At 39.6% G+C, this 14,793-nt stretch overlaps 1 protein-coding gene across 2 annotated transcripts in view; it reads right to left on the reverse strand.

Moving 5' to 3' along the window:
- The window catches only part of LOC131460996 (MICOS complex subunit mic25a-like), a 70,158-nt gene that overhangs the window by 19,366 nt on the left and 35,999 nt on the right, over window positions 1-14,793 (reverse strand). For both annotated transcript variants that reach the window (XM_058631952.1, XM_058631953.1), the window contains 2 exons: window positions 13,456-13,526; window positions 1,802-1,937 (listed from right to left, as the gene is read on the reverse strand). In XM_058631952.1, coding sequence (XP_058487935.1) covers window positions 1,802-1,937; window positions 13,456-13,526 — 207 coding nt within the window. The remainder of the gene's footprint in view (window positions 1-1,801; window positions 1,938-13,455; window positions 13,527-14,793) is intronic.

The raw sequence follows: 14,793 nt of genomic DNA on the forward strand, positions 1-14,793 counted from the left end.
CTAACCAAGCCCCACTGTCACAGAGCCATATCAGTACATTTTGTCAGGATAATAATGTGCAAATTGCTCCATTCAATATTGTTCTTTGATAGAGAAACTGGGTAAAATAAGCACTTTGTAGATAAGTGCGGGGTCTGAACGCTATGTGTGAAAGCATCAGCAGAGAGCAGAATGCATTACAAAGTGCCGCATTCCAAACTTGATTTTAATACATTAACAACGGTGTAATCTTCCATTCAGAAGGTTACAAGACACTGTTTGTGCCTTGTGACTAAAAAAATATCTTCTCAATAACCATCTCTCATCGACTTGACCTCACAACATATAGACAATAAATATGGCACAGTATAGAAAGCATGTAATTAAAACGCCAAACTTTGCTTTACCTTCTGGAAACATATTTTCGGGCAGGTTTTATGTTTTATATTATAAAATTCCCCCGTCAGTGTTACTGTCATGCTCCTTCCATATCTATCTAAGGCTACACCTGTGCTTCGCACTAATTTTCCACCGGATACATCTGCATAGAGGTGGGTCAAAATATCGGTTTGGTGATTGACATATCGTGACTCTTCCTTGTGCCATATAAGAATTGATACATTGGCTGAAATATTGATATTTTAATTAACAAATGAAGGCACTCTAAAGTAAACAATCCCTGCCACTTTAGGTCTTAAGAAGAAGGAGTTTACAGTGGGATAATGACAGAGAAAGCTACTTTAACAGATGCTCCATCCACGTTCAATACATAGACTTAACACACTTTGTTCCCTATGTTGGGAATAAATAGAGAAATCCCACACTTTTAACCTTTCACAGAGATTTTGTTTTCTTCAGTTAGACAGAAATCTTGATGTTACTGGTATCGTGGACCACGTATCGCGTATCATATTGTATAGTGAGGTCTGTGAATCCCAACCCTACTACCCTGGTGTTTTAGAGCCCCTTAAAAAATGGAAGTTTAAAAACACTGCTTGTTATGTTTTAATAAGAAAAGTCCAGGGCTGCATTTTAGTGTGGACAGATAAAAATGTGTTCCTCTGTATACAATGTTGCTGTTGCCTACAGTTCCTTCCTGAATGCTTCTTAGCCATTACAACCCCAGTATCAGCTGTTAACAAAAAGCTCCAGTAAAATTCACCTTCCCTTTTAGTTTCACACTGTCTTTAGTCTAATAAAATAAGTTCTGACGATGAAAATGCTGTTCTCAAATAGAAAGAGTGGTGTGAATGTAGCCTAATTAACTGCAGTGTTTGTGGGAGCAAATTTAAAGTCACAGTGCACAACTTATGGTGATTTTTGTTTGTCTTTGTAAACAAAATGTACCTTACTTTGTTTGTATGCCACGACCTGCATCTGAAAATGGGCTCTGTCAATCAATACTATCAAACCTGACCGAGGGAGCGTTTGTGAGTATACAGCAGCGGCACAGGGACGGGTGGGGATAAGAAGCTTTTATCCCGTCAAACTGCTGAACCATCAGGTTTTTTGAGCAATAGAAATTAATTCTTTAAACTTTAAATGGGCACTTATTTTGTGTTTTCAATCAGACTCCAACCTATTTTGCGGTCATCTCACATTACCAATATTGCTGTTGCCTCTGTCCGTTTTGCCATAAAACAAATCACCTTCTGTGTGTAGTGTGGGAATGTGGAGTTGATAGGCTAAATCAACTTGTCTGGCATTTATTTGTATTTAATAACTCTTCTTAAAGGATAGGGAGCTGAACTATAATGTTGGCACAAATACGAGACACACACACACACACACACACACATCCAGTATGAAGCCCATCATCTACCTTCTTAGCTTGCTGGACACAGGTCATGTATTGTTTGGCCAGGCTGGAGCAGTGCAGGGTCTGTTGTGGATTCTCTCTGAAGCACTGGAGCACCTTGGCCTGTAGTTCAGTGCACACAGACGCGGCCTGGCGAGGACTGGAAACAGAGGGTAGAAAGGAGGGTCAGAGCTACTACGACTCGGCACAGGCAGCTGAAAACATCCATTATATGTGCTCAAATCTTTTGGCCACAATCAGCCTGTGGTTGCTTTGTGGCAGCTCACACTGCATTGTGTGTTTTGACAGAGGCCGCAAAAGCAGCAGGTCTAATCCATATGTTCCTGCAAGTCGTGCTGCATCAATAAGAAGTGGTAGAATAGTATTATCCACTGTTGATTTATTGCCAGATAGTGAGCCATACTCTTAACGTCATGCTGTATTTGTTATATTTTTGAACAATTGTGATGTGTGAAGTTTTTCTCTGATGCTAAATTAGTACTGCAGGTCTTAATGAGACCAGATTTTCACAGAAACTCTGCATCTGTTAGCAAAAGTGTTTCCTTTAAAGCATACTGCATGTGATAGATGCGACAGATGTGGTAACCTCTGGAAAGACGGTGAAACAACACTGCTAAGATGATGAGATGAGGTTGTTAATAAACAAAAATCTTAATAATGTTAATTATAATGCGATCCCAGGATAGCGTTATGTACCACATGGAGTTAACACAATATAAATCTTCAAGTTCATTTGGAGTCTGTGTTGCTTTGAGACAGTAAATCAAATTATTATAGAGCCGACTACAAAATGGATCCTTAGCTAAACTCAAATTTCATCAACATCAGACACGACAACAGATTAATACTGGAAGTAGTAAATCAAGAGACAAGGGAAAGGGGAGTAAACACTGCTGACTCCTTGAAGTTTAGCGTAGTTGAAACTGCAGTAACAGCAGCGTTAACAGTTTCTGGTGGGTGTCATTAGAGCTTGTGATGAGCAAAAGAAAACAAAAACACCTCAGATGGTTTAAGGTGGTTTGGTAAACTCACAGTGCAGCCTGTGGAGAGACATACATTATGCAAAGACAAAGAAGCTCAAAGTCAAAGTCAAACTTCTTCTTTCTTTTTTTTTTTAACTTACACAAACAGTACATGTGTAGAGAGAAGCACACAATCATACCCACAAACACACACACACACACACACATACACAGAGAGAGAGGTACTGAATGTTAATCCTACATGAGGGTAATCCTTGAGTGCTCTGTTGCTTGCAGTAATTTACCTGGTGTTGTGACAGAACTCATAACTGGGAGGATTGAAATATGGATACGTGCACACACACACACACACACACACACACACACACATACACACACATTCACCAACATACACACAAATGCAGAGAGAGAGCTTATCATTCATGCTGTACAACCTCTCATATGTACACACAGCAACAGAATAGAACAGAATTCATTAGAACAGAAAGGTTTAATATTTTTTTATCCAACCTTTATTTAAGTCCCATTGAGATTAAGAACCACATTTTAACACAAATTTTGAGGAATTCAATTTCATGACTAGCTCAGCTAAAACCAGTAATGTCTTAGGGAATTTGCCTCCAGTTCTTTCATTCCGAGTTTCTGCAACTTGCTCCATACTGCAGGTGAATAGAAGAGAAAAGAAGAAATTCTCCCTATGTTCAGGAATTTTAGCCACATTTTCACCAAACAGTACAATGACGTTCAGTTTGGTACGTTACACAAGTATTTGCATTTTGAAGGTCAAAGTTTGTGAAGGAAACAAAAATAACCTCCTGTTGGGGTTCTTACCACAGTCATCTGGACACTAATATGTGGAGCCAGACACTGATTGGTTGGCATATAATCATCACTTTGGTGTGACATGGTTGAATAGAATAAATGTACCTTGAGAGAGGACTAAAGGCTAAGCCCAGAAGAAAGAACATACACCTTGCTACACACCCTGCAGCAACGACGCGAGCCAGATCAGGGTCTACCGTTCCAAAGTGTACCGAGACGAGCTGTACTGCACTGGGACTGCTTTCATGTCACATGATCTTCATCCACAAATAAAGTTTACCTTGTTGTCCACTGATTACACATGTTCAACAATTTATTGATCCACAGAGATAAAAATTCGAGGAGGGATTACTTAACTCTCAAATAGAAAAAAAAGTATAATAAAATAAGTCTGTATGCTCAGATATCATGAAGCTATCTGATATTTCAGGTGATATGTAAGTCTGAGCTGTAAAAATAGCCACCGACAGAGAGAAGAATACAAAGAATGTGTGTTTATTTGACGAAGCGAAAGCATGGCTTCATTTGGCATGATGAGACATGCTCCGTGATTTTGGGACGCTGACCGCCTACCAGTCATGTACTCAATCATGCACACACGCCAAGAACGAAAAAAGAGAGACAGAGAGTTGCCCTGCTGTCATCCCTCAAAGCAATTGTGTGTGTGTGTGTGTGCACACTTAGATAAACTGTACACATGAAAACCAACAGGGAAAATTCCTTCACACTGAGTTTGCATGTGTGTTAGTGTGTGCAGTCAAGGGTGGAGTGAGAGGATTAAACTAATCACTGATGAGAGAATATTCATGAAAAGAGAAGTGAATGCAGAGACAGAGAGAGAGAGAGAGAGAGAGAGAGGAAAGTGACAAATGACAAATAACCCTCGCAGCTTGAATGGACAAACAGTAACCCATGGCAACCACCGCACTCTGTATTCTACCTGTGCCACATCATGTGATAACCACATCCCATGGTGCTCAGGATAGTAGCTGCATATTTGCTCTTGTTCGTTCATAAAGTAATTATAACACACTGGTACAAGTCATATGATTTTGTGCTGAATGGCTCTCATTCAAATAAATAAAATAAAAAAAAGGACATGAAGTCAGCATGAGATAGAATGGGGAGATGATTAAGGTCCAGTGTGAGAGAACTAGTGACAAAAAAGCGATTAAACAAACATATTAATGGGCTTTGTTTTCTTACAATAAATCCTCCTAATGTTACACACTGGACCTTGAACCCAGATACACTGACAATGGCATTGTGTTGATCAGTTTCAGATGTGCTCACAAGAGATGGGTCACGATTTCTATTTTTAAAGTTGCATTAGTCAGTGGGTTGTCTTATCACATTCTCCTGCCAGAGGATGGCAATTGTTGACCCGAGAAAAGACCTTAACCACACGGAAACAGAACTTTCCTTAGTCATAGTTTCGAGAAATGTTTGCACACACATGAAACCCCCTAAAACGTCTAAATGCTGCAGTATATATGCCAGGCCTGTATGTGGCGCTGTACTGCTGCCTCAGAATACACCAACAATGGAGAAGAAGCATAGAAAGTTAGCATGGGTAAGGATTAAGTTAGAGAGGTGGGGCTATGACATCATTTCCCCAAAGTTGTTGGTGTGTTCTTACTTGAAATGCACATCCCTGATTAATATGAAATGACTGGCTGATGTTTGACTTTGCTCTCTGACAGCTGGTTGGCATTCTGAATCACTCCCTAAGAGGAGGAGATAAAAGGAACAATAGCCTGAAGGTATTAATCCAAGCTCGAGTAAAGAAAAAAAAACTCATTCTTTTCTCCATTCAACAAGAGAAACTTTCTGATAGTAGGAGTGTTTTAATAATGGAATCTGAAGCAGAAAATTGCCTCTGCTAATCTGTGCCGGATGCCTCGTTTGACTGAAATTAAAGGTGAGCTCTTATTAGAAAAACATTAGCCACCCCTGCAAGTTTGATAGCTAAATTTCACAGGGAGACAACGGAAAAACAACGCTCCAACTGCTTTCTGCCTGTGACATTTTGCATAAGCGCGTACAGAGTTAGGGGAGAATGATTAGGCTCCAAACGTTAAAAATGTTCTAATTTCTTGCCTTGACAGTGTGTTATTTTCATGAAGAAAGTTCTGGTTGGCTGCAAAGCGTGACATTGGGGATAAAGCAATAAGAAGAAAGGGGAATGACTGCAAAGGCGTAGCATTTTATTATTCCGTGTGTAAGTTGGTGCTGTTTGTGTTGTGAATGGTTATTAATGATGACAAAGATTTTTGGTTCCTTTAAAGCAGCTGCCATGGCATTGTACTTCTGCATTTTAATATTACACTGAGTGGAGGAGAAAAGAGGAAAGGATCAAAGATGTCATGGCTGGGTTGAGATCAAAAGGAATAACAGAGCATGCATCTTCATTTTGTTAAAGGCTTTGTAAAGCTTTTGTGAGACCGCTATAAGAAAAACACCCAACCACAACCACAACAACAACAACAACAGCAGAAGTCTTACATTTAGAATCACACAAAATACAGATTTAGTTCATAACGCCTGTGAAGGACTGACATAACACTGTTGCTATGATTATTCTGCTGATCCCACCTTTGCCAAGTGACAGAGCACACGTATAAACTTAGCTCTAATATGACAGCAGCCAAAACATTAAGTTTACACTTTACTCCAGGAAACACTTAAAAAGTCTCTGTCTTAAACGGGAAGAGCAATCAAAGAGAACAACAAGCTCCAGACTGAAATCCCCCTGTATCTTCTTACATTGACAGCTGAAGTGCTGAAGGGAAACAGCAACGTATTCACAGTCTGTTAGCCCCGTGGATTGATCCCCATCAAACTCACTTTGTGGGCATACAGAGAGATAGAGGGGGGGAGAGAGAGAGAGATGGGAAGGGGATAAGGAGAGTGTTTCATTAAATCCGGAGATGTGCGTGAACAAGATAAGGTGCACATGTTCACGTGTGTTTGTGTGTGACATCTCCTCGCTGATAACTTTTCAATCAGGGAAGTGTTTGGACGACTCACTCGGGTCGTGGATGACGGTGGGGGGAAACATTGTTCCATGAAGCGTTTCACTGCTATCACATTTCATCGCTGGTGTTTTTATTCGCAGCAATTTCACTGATGAAAGTGTGTTATTTAATTTGTGTGGTCCTTTCATTTGCAACTTCACTCTTTCTTCGAAAAACTGCACATTATTTTGCACTGATATCTTGCTTTGACATTTTATTATAGCCCACTGCTTGAATAATTACAGTCCCTTGTCACGTTTCTGTCGCAATGCACAACATTAGGGTAAATTACACTTTGTGGTAAGAGAATATTAAGTTTAAGCTACATGATACAGAACAATCATGTCCTCACATGATCAGTTTATGTACCATTTAGAGATTTGTAAATAATGAGGGCCTGAGGGTCTTTTTATAGGGTGGGAATAGTCAGTAATAAATTGATCTGTAAAGTAACTGGAAATTGAGAGGGGGGATCAATAAATGGTAAATGGTTTGTATTGGGTGGGAGATTCATGGGAAGTCGCCTTATGGGAGGGGGGGATGGAGGGAGGGAGGGGTTCTAATACTGTTACCTCCTTGCAAATGTACAAGTGACTTTTTCTGTTTGCACTTACTGTATAGGGAGGGGAAGTAAGGAGAAAAAAGGGAGAAGAAGGAAAACACTGTTTATGATGTGAATGTGTATATTGTGCTTTTTTTTTCTTTTTTCTCTCAATAAAAAATTGATCACAAAAAAAAGGTACCAGGTGTTACCTCCAATAGCTACCTCCACCACCAGGCATCAGACTAGTCTGCTATCAAGGGTAAGTGCAGTGATTGTACATTAAAAATGGACGTAGCCTTCGAGTTCTCCCAAGAACACCTATTCAGAAGCCAAAATATTCTGAAAAGCCACCAGGTGTGACTAAGCTGGTTGCAAAAAGAACACCGCTTGAATGGACATCTGAATGGAAGGTGAGCCTACTTTTCACTGAATTTAAAACATCGAAAAACATTTTCTTGAGAAGTTAAGCCTCTCACTCAAAAGTTTAGTATCCTCTTCAACAGCACATTTTGTATATTCTAGACAATAAAGCACGATGTTGCAATAAGTCAACATGGTATCGGCTAAACTGTGATTCTGGAGGCTTCAAAACAGATATTCAGATTCTTATTGGTGTCTTCATGACCACTTGCCCTTGTTTACCTGTTACCTGTTGCTTGTACATCACACATTAGTGAAGTAATTTTAGGAGACATATGTCTATTTCTCCACCTGTCTAACTCCATGAATGAGTTAGTCTGACCTGCCTGTGATTGTGATTCTTCGCAGGACTTTGTGTGTCTTTTTTATGTTCTGTATTCTTTAGAGGCAGTCAGGGAGGCAGAATGTGTAAGCGACTGCACCTTTCTGTCCTAATGGTAAATCTTTGTTAGACCACAGTGCAGACAGGTCCTGTCTCTGGTAATGACAAGCAGTCTGTTTCTTTGGGGGGTACAGAGATCCCAGCAGTAAGCTACCTGTCTGTTGCACTAATTGGACACACTACACTCACATACACACGAGTAGACACACATAGAGAATAAAGAAGACATAACAAACCCACAGGAAAGTAAGCTTTTAGCTACAAACTGTCAGCAGTTACTTTGTGGTGACTCCTCACATAGATATCCACCTGAGGTTCGCTTATTTTCTGTCTTTGCAAATACTTTGAGGGCAGCAAGGTTTTTAAGAGGATGAATGGATTTTTAGATCTTAAGGTAAGCTCAACTGCAAGGTTGTGGGTCTCTTAAGTGAAGTATTTTTGGTGAATATGGGTTGTCTCGCACCCCAAGGCAGGGCTAATAAAAGAACTCTCTTAAACGTCTCATGTAGTTGCACAAGTTGAGCAACCAATGACACTATGTTATATATATTATATTAATCACTGGAGGATAATATTTTGGGATTGTGTCCTGTCAAGTGTAGGACAGGAGTGTAGGGAAATATACAAGAGGGGATTCCATCTTGTTATCAACAAAATACCCTCCATGTGTCATGGTCTGTCCCTGGACATTGTGACCATTAAGTTTTTTTCCAGTTATGGACTTTTAATGTTTCTATTGTTTTTTTATGGACATTATGTATTATTGTGGTTTCTTTTGGTTTGTTTTCTGTTGTAATTCTGAGGCCAACTCGGGGCAGCCTTAGCTCTGTGTGGGTGGGTGGGTGGGTGAGGACCTCTAATTGGAAGATATGAAGGTCGACACATCACCCCATACTTCAGCCTCTTCAGCCTTTTAACTGGAATCTCTATCATAATAACTACTGGTACAAAAGTTGTACATTTCATATCTAGCCATTGTCTATTTAAACTTAAAGCAAAATAAAAACCCACCATCAGTTAATATTTAGTCAGTATGTAATTCACATACTGTTTACCAGCATTTCACACAAAGGTGATTTTCCCATAGAAGCAGAAATGTTGAAAAAAGCCCTCACTCTGACTCACCTTTAACCAACCTTTCATCTAAGCATATCCTACAGCTACATTTCTAGGTTTATCAGCTAATGTGTTGTCTGCAGGAGCAACAACACATCAAAAAAATGAATAGACCAGGTGAAGAAGAGGAAAGCGAAATGATTGAGATATAAAGTTGTTTTAGGAATACGAGGCAATAAGAGAGGGGGAAACTGTAAGACAGATACAAGACCTATTGTTGCGACATAACATGTTAGTCAGTGGCGCAGTCCCCCCACGGTGCCCGTCACCTTCAGTGATGGGTAAATAGAATAATTACTGGGTGGTCAGTGTAGTGTGAAATGACAGCATGACCACAGCACAATGAAACACTGCCCAAATGCTGACGGAACATGATGAGCACATGGTTGCCTGAATACAAAATGTGCCTGTGTGTGCGTTGGTAGAGATAGAACATAATAAATGGAAGTGGACATTCGTGTGATTATTGTATGTGAGTGTGTGTGTGTGTATGTTTTGTGTGTGCACAAGCATTAAAAAATAATGATCAACACATTATGGCTCAACGAAATGCTGTTCCTTCAGCAAATTGGTGCTGGACTCTTCTTTCTAACCTCTTCCAGCTGTGGACAACAGCAAATCCCTGACAATATAATCATTTGATTTGCACAGATTTTTAGACCGCAAGTAAATGCTGTTACATTTAATGGAGCAGGTGTATAAGGGTGACGGTGTCACAGATGAGGTCACTGTCCATAAATGCAGAGCTGGCAAAAAGAATTGGACTGACCACATCATCTTCATAATAGCATTTAAACATTAACTTTCACATTTGCCTAGTCTTTAGAGAGAAGGATGTCATATAGCGAGTGTCCTTGGAGAAGTTAGAAGGTTGTCTTCACAAGGTTAGTCTTAACATGCTAAGCCTACTGATGCAAGAGATATTTTTGTGATCAGGACCATGTAAATAATCCCTTAATGGTGTGATGATTTACTCAGGCTTATCAATGTGTGTAATGTATGAAGACAAGAAACCACTAAATTCATCAATTGTGATTAATCTGTCAGATATAGTTATTAAATTCTATTTGATTCAAGAGGTATCATTTTCTTTCTTAATCACAAATAATTAGAGAAGTTAAACAGTGAATTGCAATTAATCACATTTCATTACAGATTTATTATTATAGAATAGGAGTGAAATAAGCGTGAGGTTACACCCTCCTTTAAGAGCTGTGTAGTTGAGTATGTGTGAGAATAAGACGTTGGCGACTGGGCATAGTAAGCATTAGCAGAGACGATGTAAGTCACTAATGTGCATGACACATCCATAAGCGCCTGTGTGTTTCATCTGCTGATAAAAATAACGAACAATTGTCTTTCTGAGTTTGCATTTTCTCCCCGTGTGTGCATGGGCTTTATCCGGGTTCCACTCACAGTCCAGAAACATGCAGATTTGGGGATTAGGCAAATTGGACACTCTAAATTAACCGTGACTGTGAAAGTGAATGGCTGTTTGTCTCTATGTGTGGACCTGTGATGGACTGGCGACCTGTCCAGAGTGTACCCTGCCTTTCTTGACAGCTGGGATTGGCACCCCCGATTGGCACCCCCGCGACCCTCATGTGGAGGATCATGGTTCCTGGATAAATAATCTACCCTGAGCTTCTCAACAACAGTCCCGGAGCTAAAGCAGGAAAGCTTAACAATATGCTACACAACGATCATTGGCTATTTTTAAAAAAGTGACACCTACTGACCCCCCTTCCTCTCACTTCCGACACGCTCCTTTAATTAAGCGCAGTTAATACATCGATGCTGACAGCCCTAATTACAATGTATTAATCATGATTCAATCTTACAGGACATTTCACAGTTTTTGTTCCATGAGACAAAATTTTAAATACATTTTAAGGGGAAAAGTTGTCTAATAAGTTGTGTTTAATTTAAATTGAGGTACATGTTGTAATGGCGTGTGCAGTAAAGTGTAAGAGAGAAGGTAGAAAACCAACTGGTTTATGTGTTAATGAAAAGCAAAAGGTGAAGAATGTGTGTGAAAAAAATATCCGAATGAATCAAGCACCTTTTATCAGTTTTGCAATAATCAATGCCAGGTAAATGGGAAAAGGTAAAAATGAATGGCTTTCTGACTAAATCGGATTCATGGAGATGTTTGGCTTTCTCTCCTTTCATAAAGGGGTGATGATAGGTGTTATACCGGGGTGAAAATTGGCAAAATCCCGAAACAGTCTGGAAGTGTTAGCGTGGTTGTACTTCACTGTTGAATGAAACTGACATTCTTACAGCAGGTGAGGTTTAACCTAACACCACTGATTGCCCAAAAAATAATAATTTCTAATTCATATGACATTTTTGAAACGTGTTCAGAAATTGGCAGGTTATTCCACATGCTTGAAATCTTGACATGGTATCACAAAAAAGTATCATTAAGATTAAATGTCACTGTGAGAATAATTAGACGTGAAAAATATGTAAGAAAGAATATGTAACAAACACGATGTGTCATCAGAGATTAAAGAAACAAGTTCTATTGAAATATTGAAATACTGGCTTCATTGATGACAATGGTGCCACCACTATACATTTATAAAAAGCGGCAAACTGTGTTTATGTTTTTGTTTAGTGTTTTGGTCTGTTGTGCCACCAATAACACAGCTTGGAGCAATTCAACACACAGGACGCCAGCAAAGTGAGCAAAGAGCAGCTAGCGGCAGAAAAATAAAATAAAAAAAAATGAAAACCTAAAAGAGACGCTGTGTCCGGTGCAAAATGAACAGAGTAAAATTGAGAGGTGAAGAAGAGAGTGTAGGCAGGGTGGAGTGGGTGGAGACGAGTGTCAGGGGTGATGTGCGACAGAAGGAGAGCAGCAAAAGTGAAAGACTACAAGACGGTACCGAGACCCGCTGTGATGTTTGGCTTGGAGACAGTGGCACTGTCTAAAACTGAAGAGAGCCGAAGATGCTTTGATGATTCCCGTTGGGAGTGACAAGAATGGACAGGATTAGAAATTTGCATATTTGAGGGACAGCTCAGGTTGAACGGTTTGGAAATATAGTAAGAGAGTCAAGGTTGAGATGGTTTGGTCACATGCAGCACGAGGAGGGAAAGTGATTATAATGCACAAAGGATGTTGAAGATGGAGCTGCCGGGCAGGAGGAAGACCACAGAGAAGGTTCGTGGATGTTGTGAAGGAGGACATGAGGACAGTCAGTGTAACAGAAAAGGACACAACAGAGAGGACAAGATGGAGGCAGATGATCCGCTGTGGCGACCCCTAAAGGGAGAAGCCGAAAGACGGAGATGCCCTTCAAAAATGTCTCAACCAGAAGAGAAAAACAAGTTCAGTGTCATCTCCTCAAATCATCAACATATGATGGAAACACTTTGACTATCAATCTCTGTTGCTGACACTTGAAAACCAACCAAATAATGTGCACAAGAGATGATGATGGGACAGTGTATTTGTGCATGAACACAGTGTTACGCTGTGTATGAATTCAGCATCTTATTTCCTTTTCTTTCCATTTTTAAATGTGGCAACCATTTGAATTGGGATTGCAGTAACAGTTTCAATTAAAAGTACATATTTTACATATATCACCTTTAGTAATTAGAATAATGACACCCAATGAATAACACTGGATCCCTTTTTCTTTCGGCTATTGGCATTTCTGGGCTGACACATTTTGAGACACTGATATATACGACAGGAGAGGTGATAATAGTCATTTATAGCCAGGCCCCACCACTGTGTGAAAAACATTGTTTTGACAGGCAGTTTCCGGAGGTGTGGAGTTTGCATTAACAGCATCCTAACACTGCAAACAGCCTTCACACTCTGCCTGTCCACATCTTCTTTCTAAAAACTGTTGATTCTGAAAGTCAGAGCTGAGACTTCAAATTTAACTAATAAACAGTTTCAAGGTGAATTCTGAAAACGTATTTTGAGTAAAGTAGACAAAAAAACAATAACACAGCAAAAGAGAGTCAGTGACAGTAAAGGTGCATTGTGTCACAACCCCTGGGCACTTTCCGGGGCACTTTTAGTTGGATATTTATTTGCTTTGGTCTTTTTGTTGTTTTATTTTTTTCCTTACCGTGGTTTTTTGGTTCTTTATGTTTGGTTTTCTGTTTCTGGTTTCCTGTTTTATTTTGAAGTTTTTATTTTTTTGTGTACGTTGTCCAGTTTGGCTTCCTGTTTAACTTTTATGTCATGCTCTGCTTTTTTGAGTTATACCCTTTGCATTTTTGTGAGCTTTATTTATTAAAGACTCTTTTCTGTTCATTTTTCACAAACTGCACGCCGTGACAGTATCGAGAACGTTCCTTGGGTCTTTCCACAGAAAATAATGCATTATGTTCACAGTATTTACCTGATGCGAGCCTCAGCTTTGGTCGCTGCTTGGTTGTACTGTTCTGCCGACTCCTTATAGATGTCAAAGTTCTGCAGGCAGAAAGAAAAACAACTCAGGGTTTTTGCACACATCCATTTTTATTTTGATGAATATGAAGTCAGCTGTTGACTCAAGTGTGTGCTGCTTTTCATGATTTGATAACTTTTTTTGGGCAGAATTCACTTCTGAAACTTTAAATCACCGCTTCTTTACAACCTCACTTAACCAGCACAATGTTGCCGTTGCCTTTTTCTCTCTTTAAATAAAACACATCAGTTCCTGTGTGCAGTGCAGAAGTGTCAGCGGGTGACCACTATACTGAGAAACACAGAAAAAGTCGTGTGGAGCTGATGGACTTCATCAGCGTTGTGTGAACTCATTTAACAGTGGTTTGATTGGAACTGACGTTTGTTAATGTTCAAAAGTTGCACACTACACTTTCAACATCTTACATATCTACATACTTTTACACAATTTAAATTATTTAGCTTCAACGCAAGCTCTAATAAGCCAGTAATAATAACCAAAATGCATTACTCCCCGTTTTAAATGTCACTGTTGTTAAATTAGCGACCTTTGAATTTTACAGGGCACTTAACAAATCTGAATGCTGATGGACTGCTGGAACTCCATAATATTTTAGTCCATGCAGTACACAGTGGCATTTAAGCACCAATTACTACTCAAATGGAGCCCATGCCTAGAGGGCAAGGTCACATACAGCACACCTTTACCGGAGTAATCAGTGGTCACAGTGTTAACTACACTGCTTTATGGTCTGAGCTGCTTACAGGGTGATGCCACGAGGAAGAATGAGGAGTATACGTCATTTTAGAAAATGGGGTTGTGGAGTATTTGGAGCCGCAGTGCTAAGAATGTATTTAAAACCATGATCAACTTTGTTTGTGTCAACAGCTGTAATACAGTTTTTCTTAAATGCCCTCAACATGCAGCAAATCTCCATTGTCATTAGGCACTCTTATCTGAGCAGTGATCGCTGTTTTAAACTGATAAGTGCCATGCACACGCTTCACTTTACTTTATTAGTCCATATTTTACCACTAGATGAGCTAATAGGAGAGAAATATTACTGTGATAAATGACTCAACAGGAAAATCGAAAACAACACAAACCATCTCCACAATCTCTAGCCTTCTGCACACCAAGTGCCCATGAGTTGTATTCTCGTTTTGGACTCAAAAATCCTTATTTTCATGTGCTTGTATTCTCTTCTACATAATAACCGACGCCCATTTTTTCTGTTCTTCAGAGGAAATCAAACAGTACATACAGTGCTGTGCAAAAGTTTCAGACACC

This window comes from Solea solea, chromosome 6 (genome assembly GCF_958295425.1).
Source record: "Solea solea chromosome 6, fSolSol10.1, whole genome shotgun sequence".
Lineage (NCBI taxonomy): Eukaryota > Metazoa > Chordata > Actinopteri > Pleuronectiformes > Soleidae > Solea > Solea solea.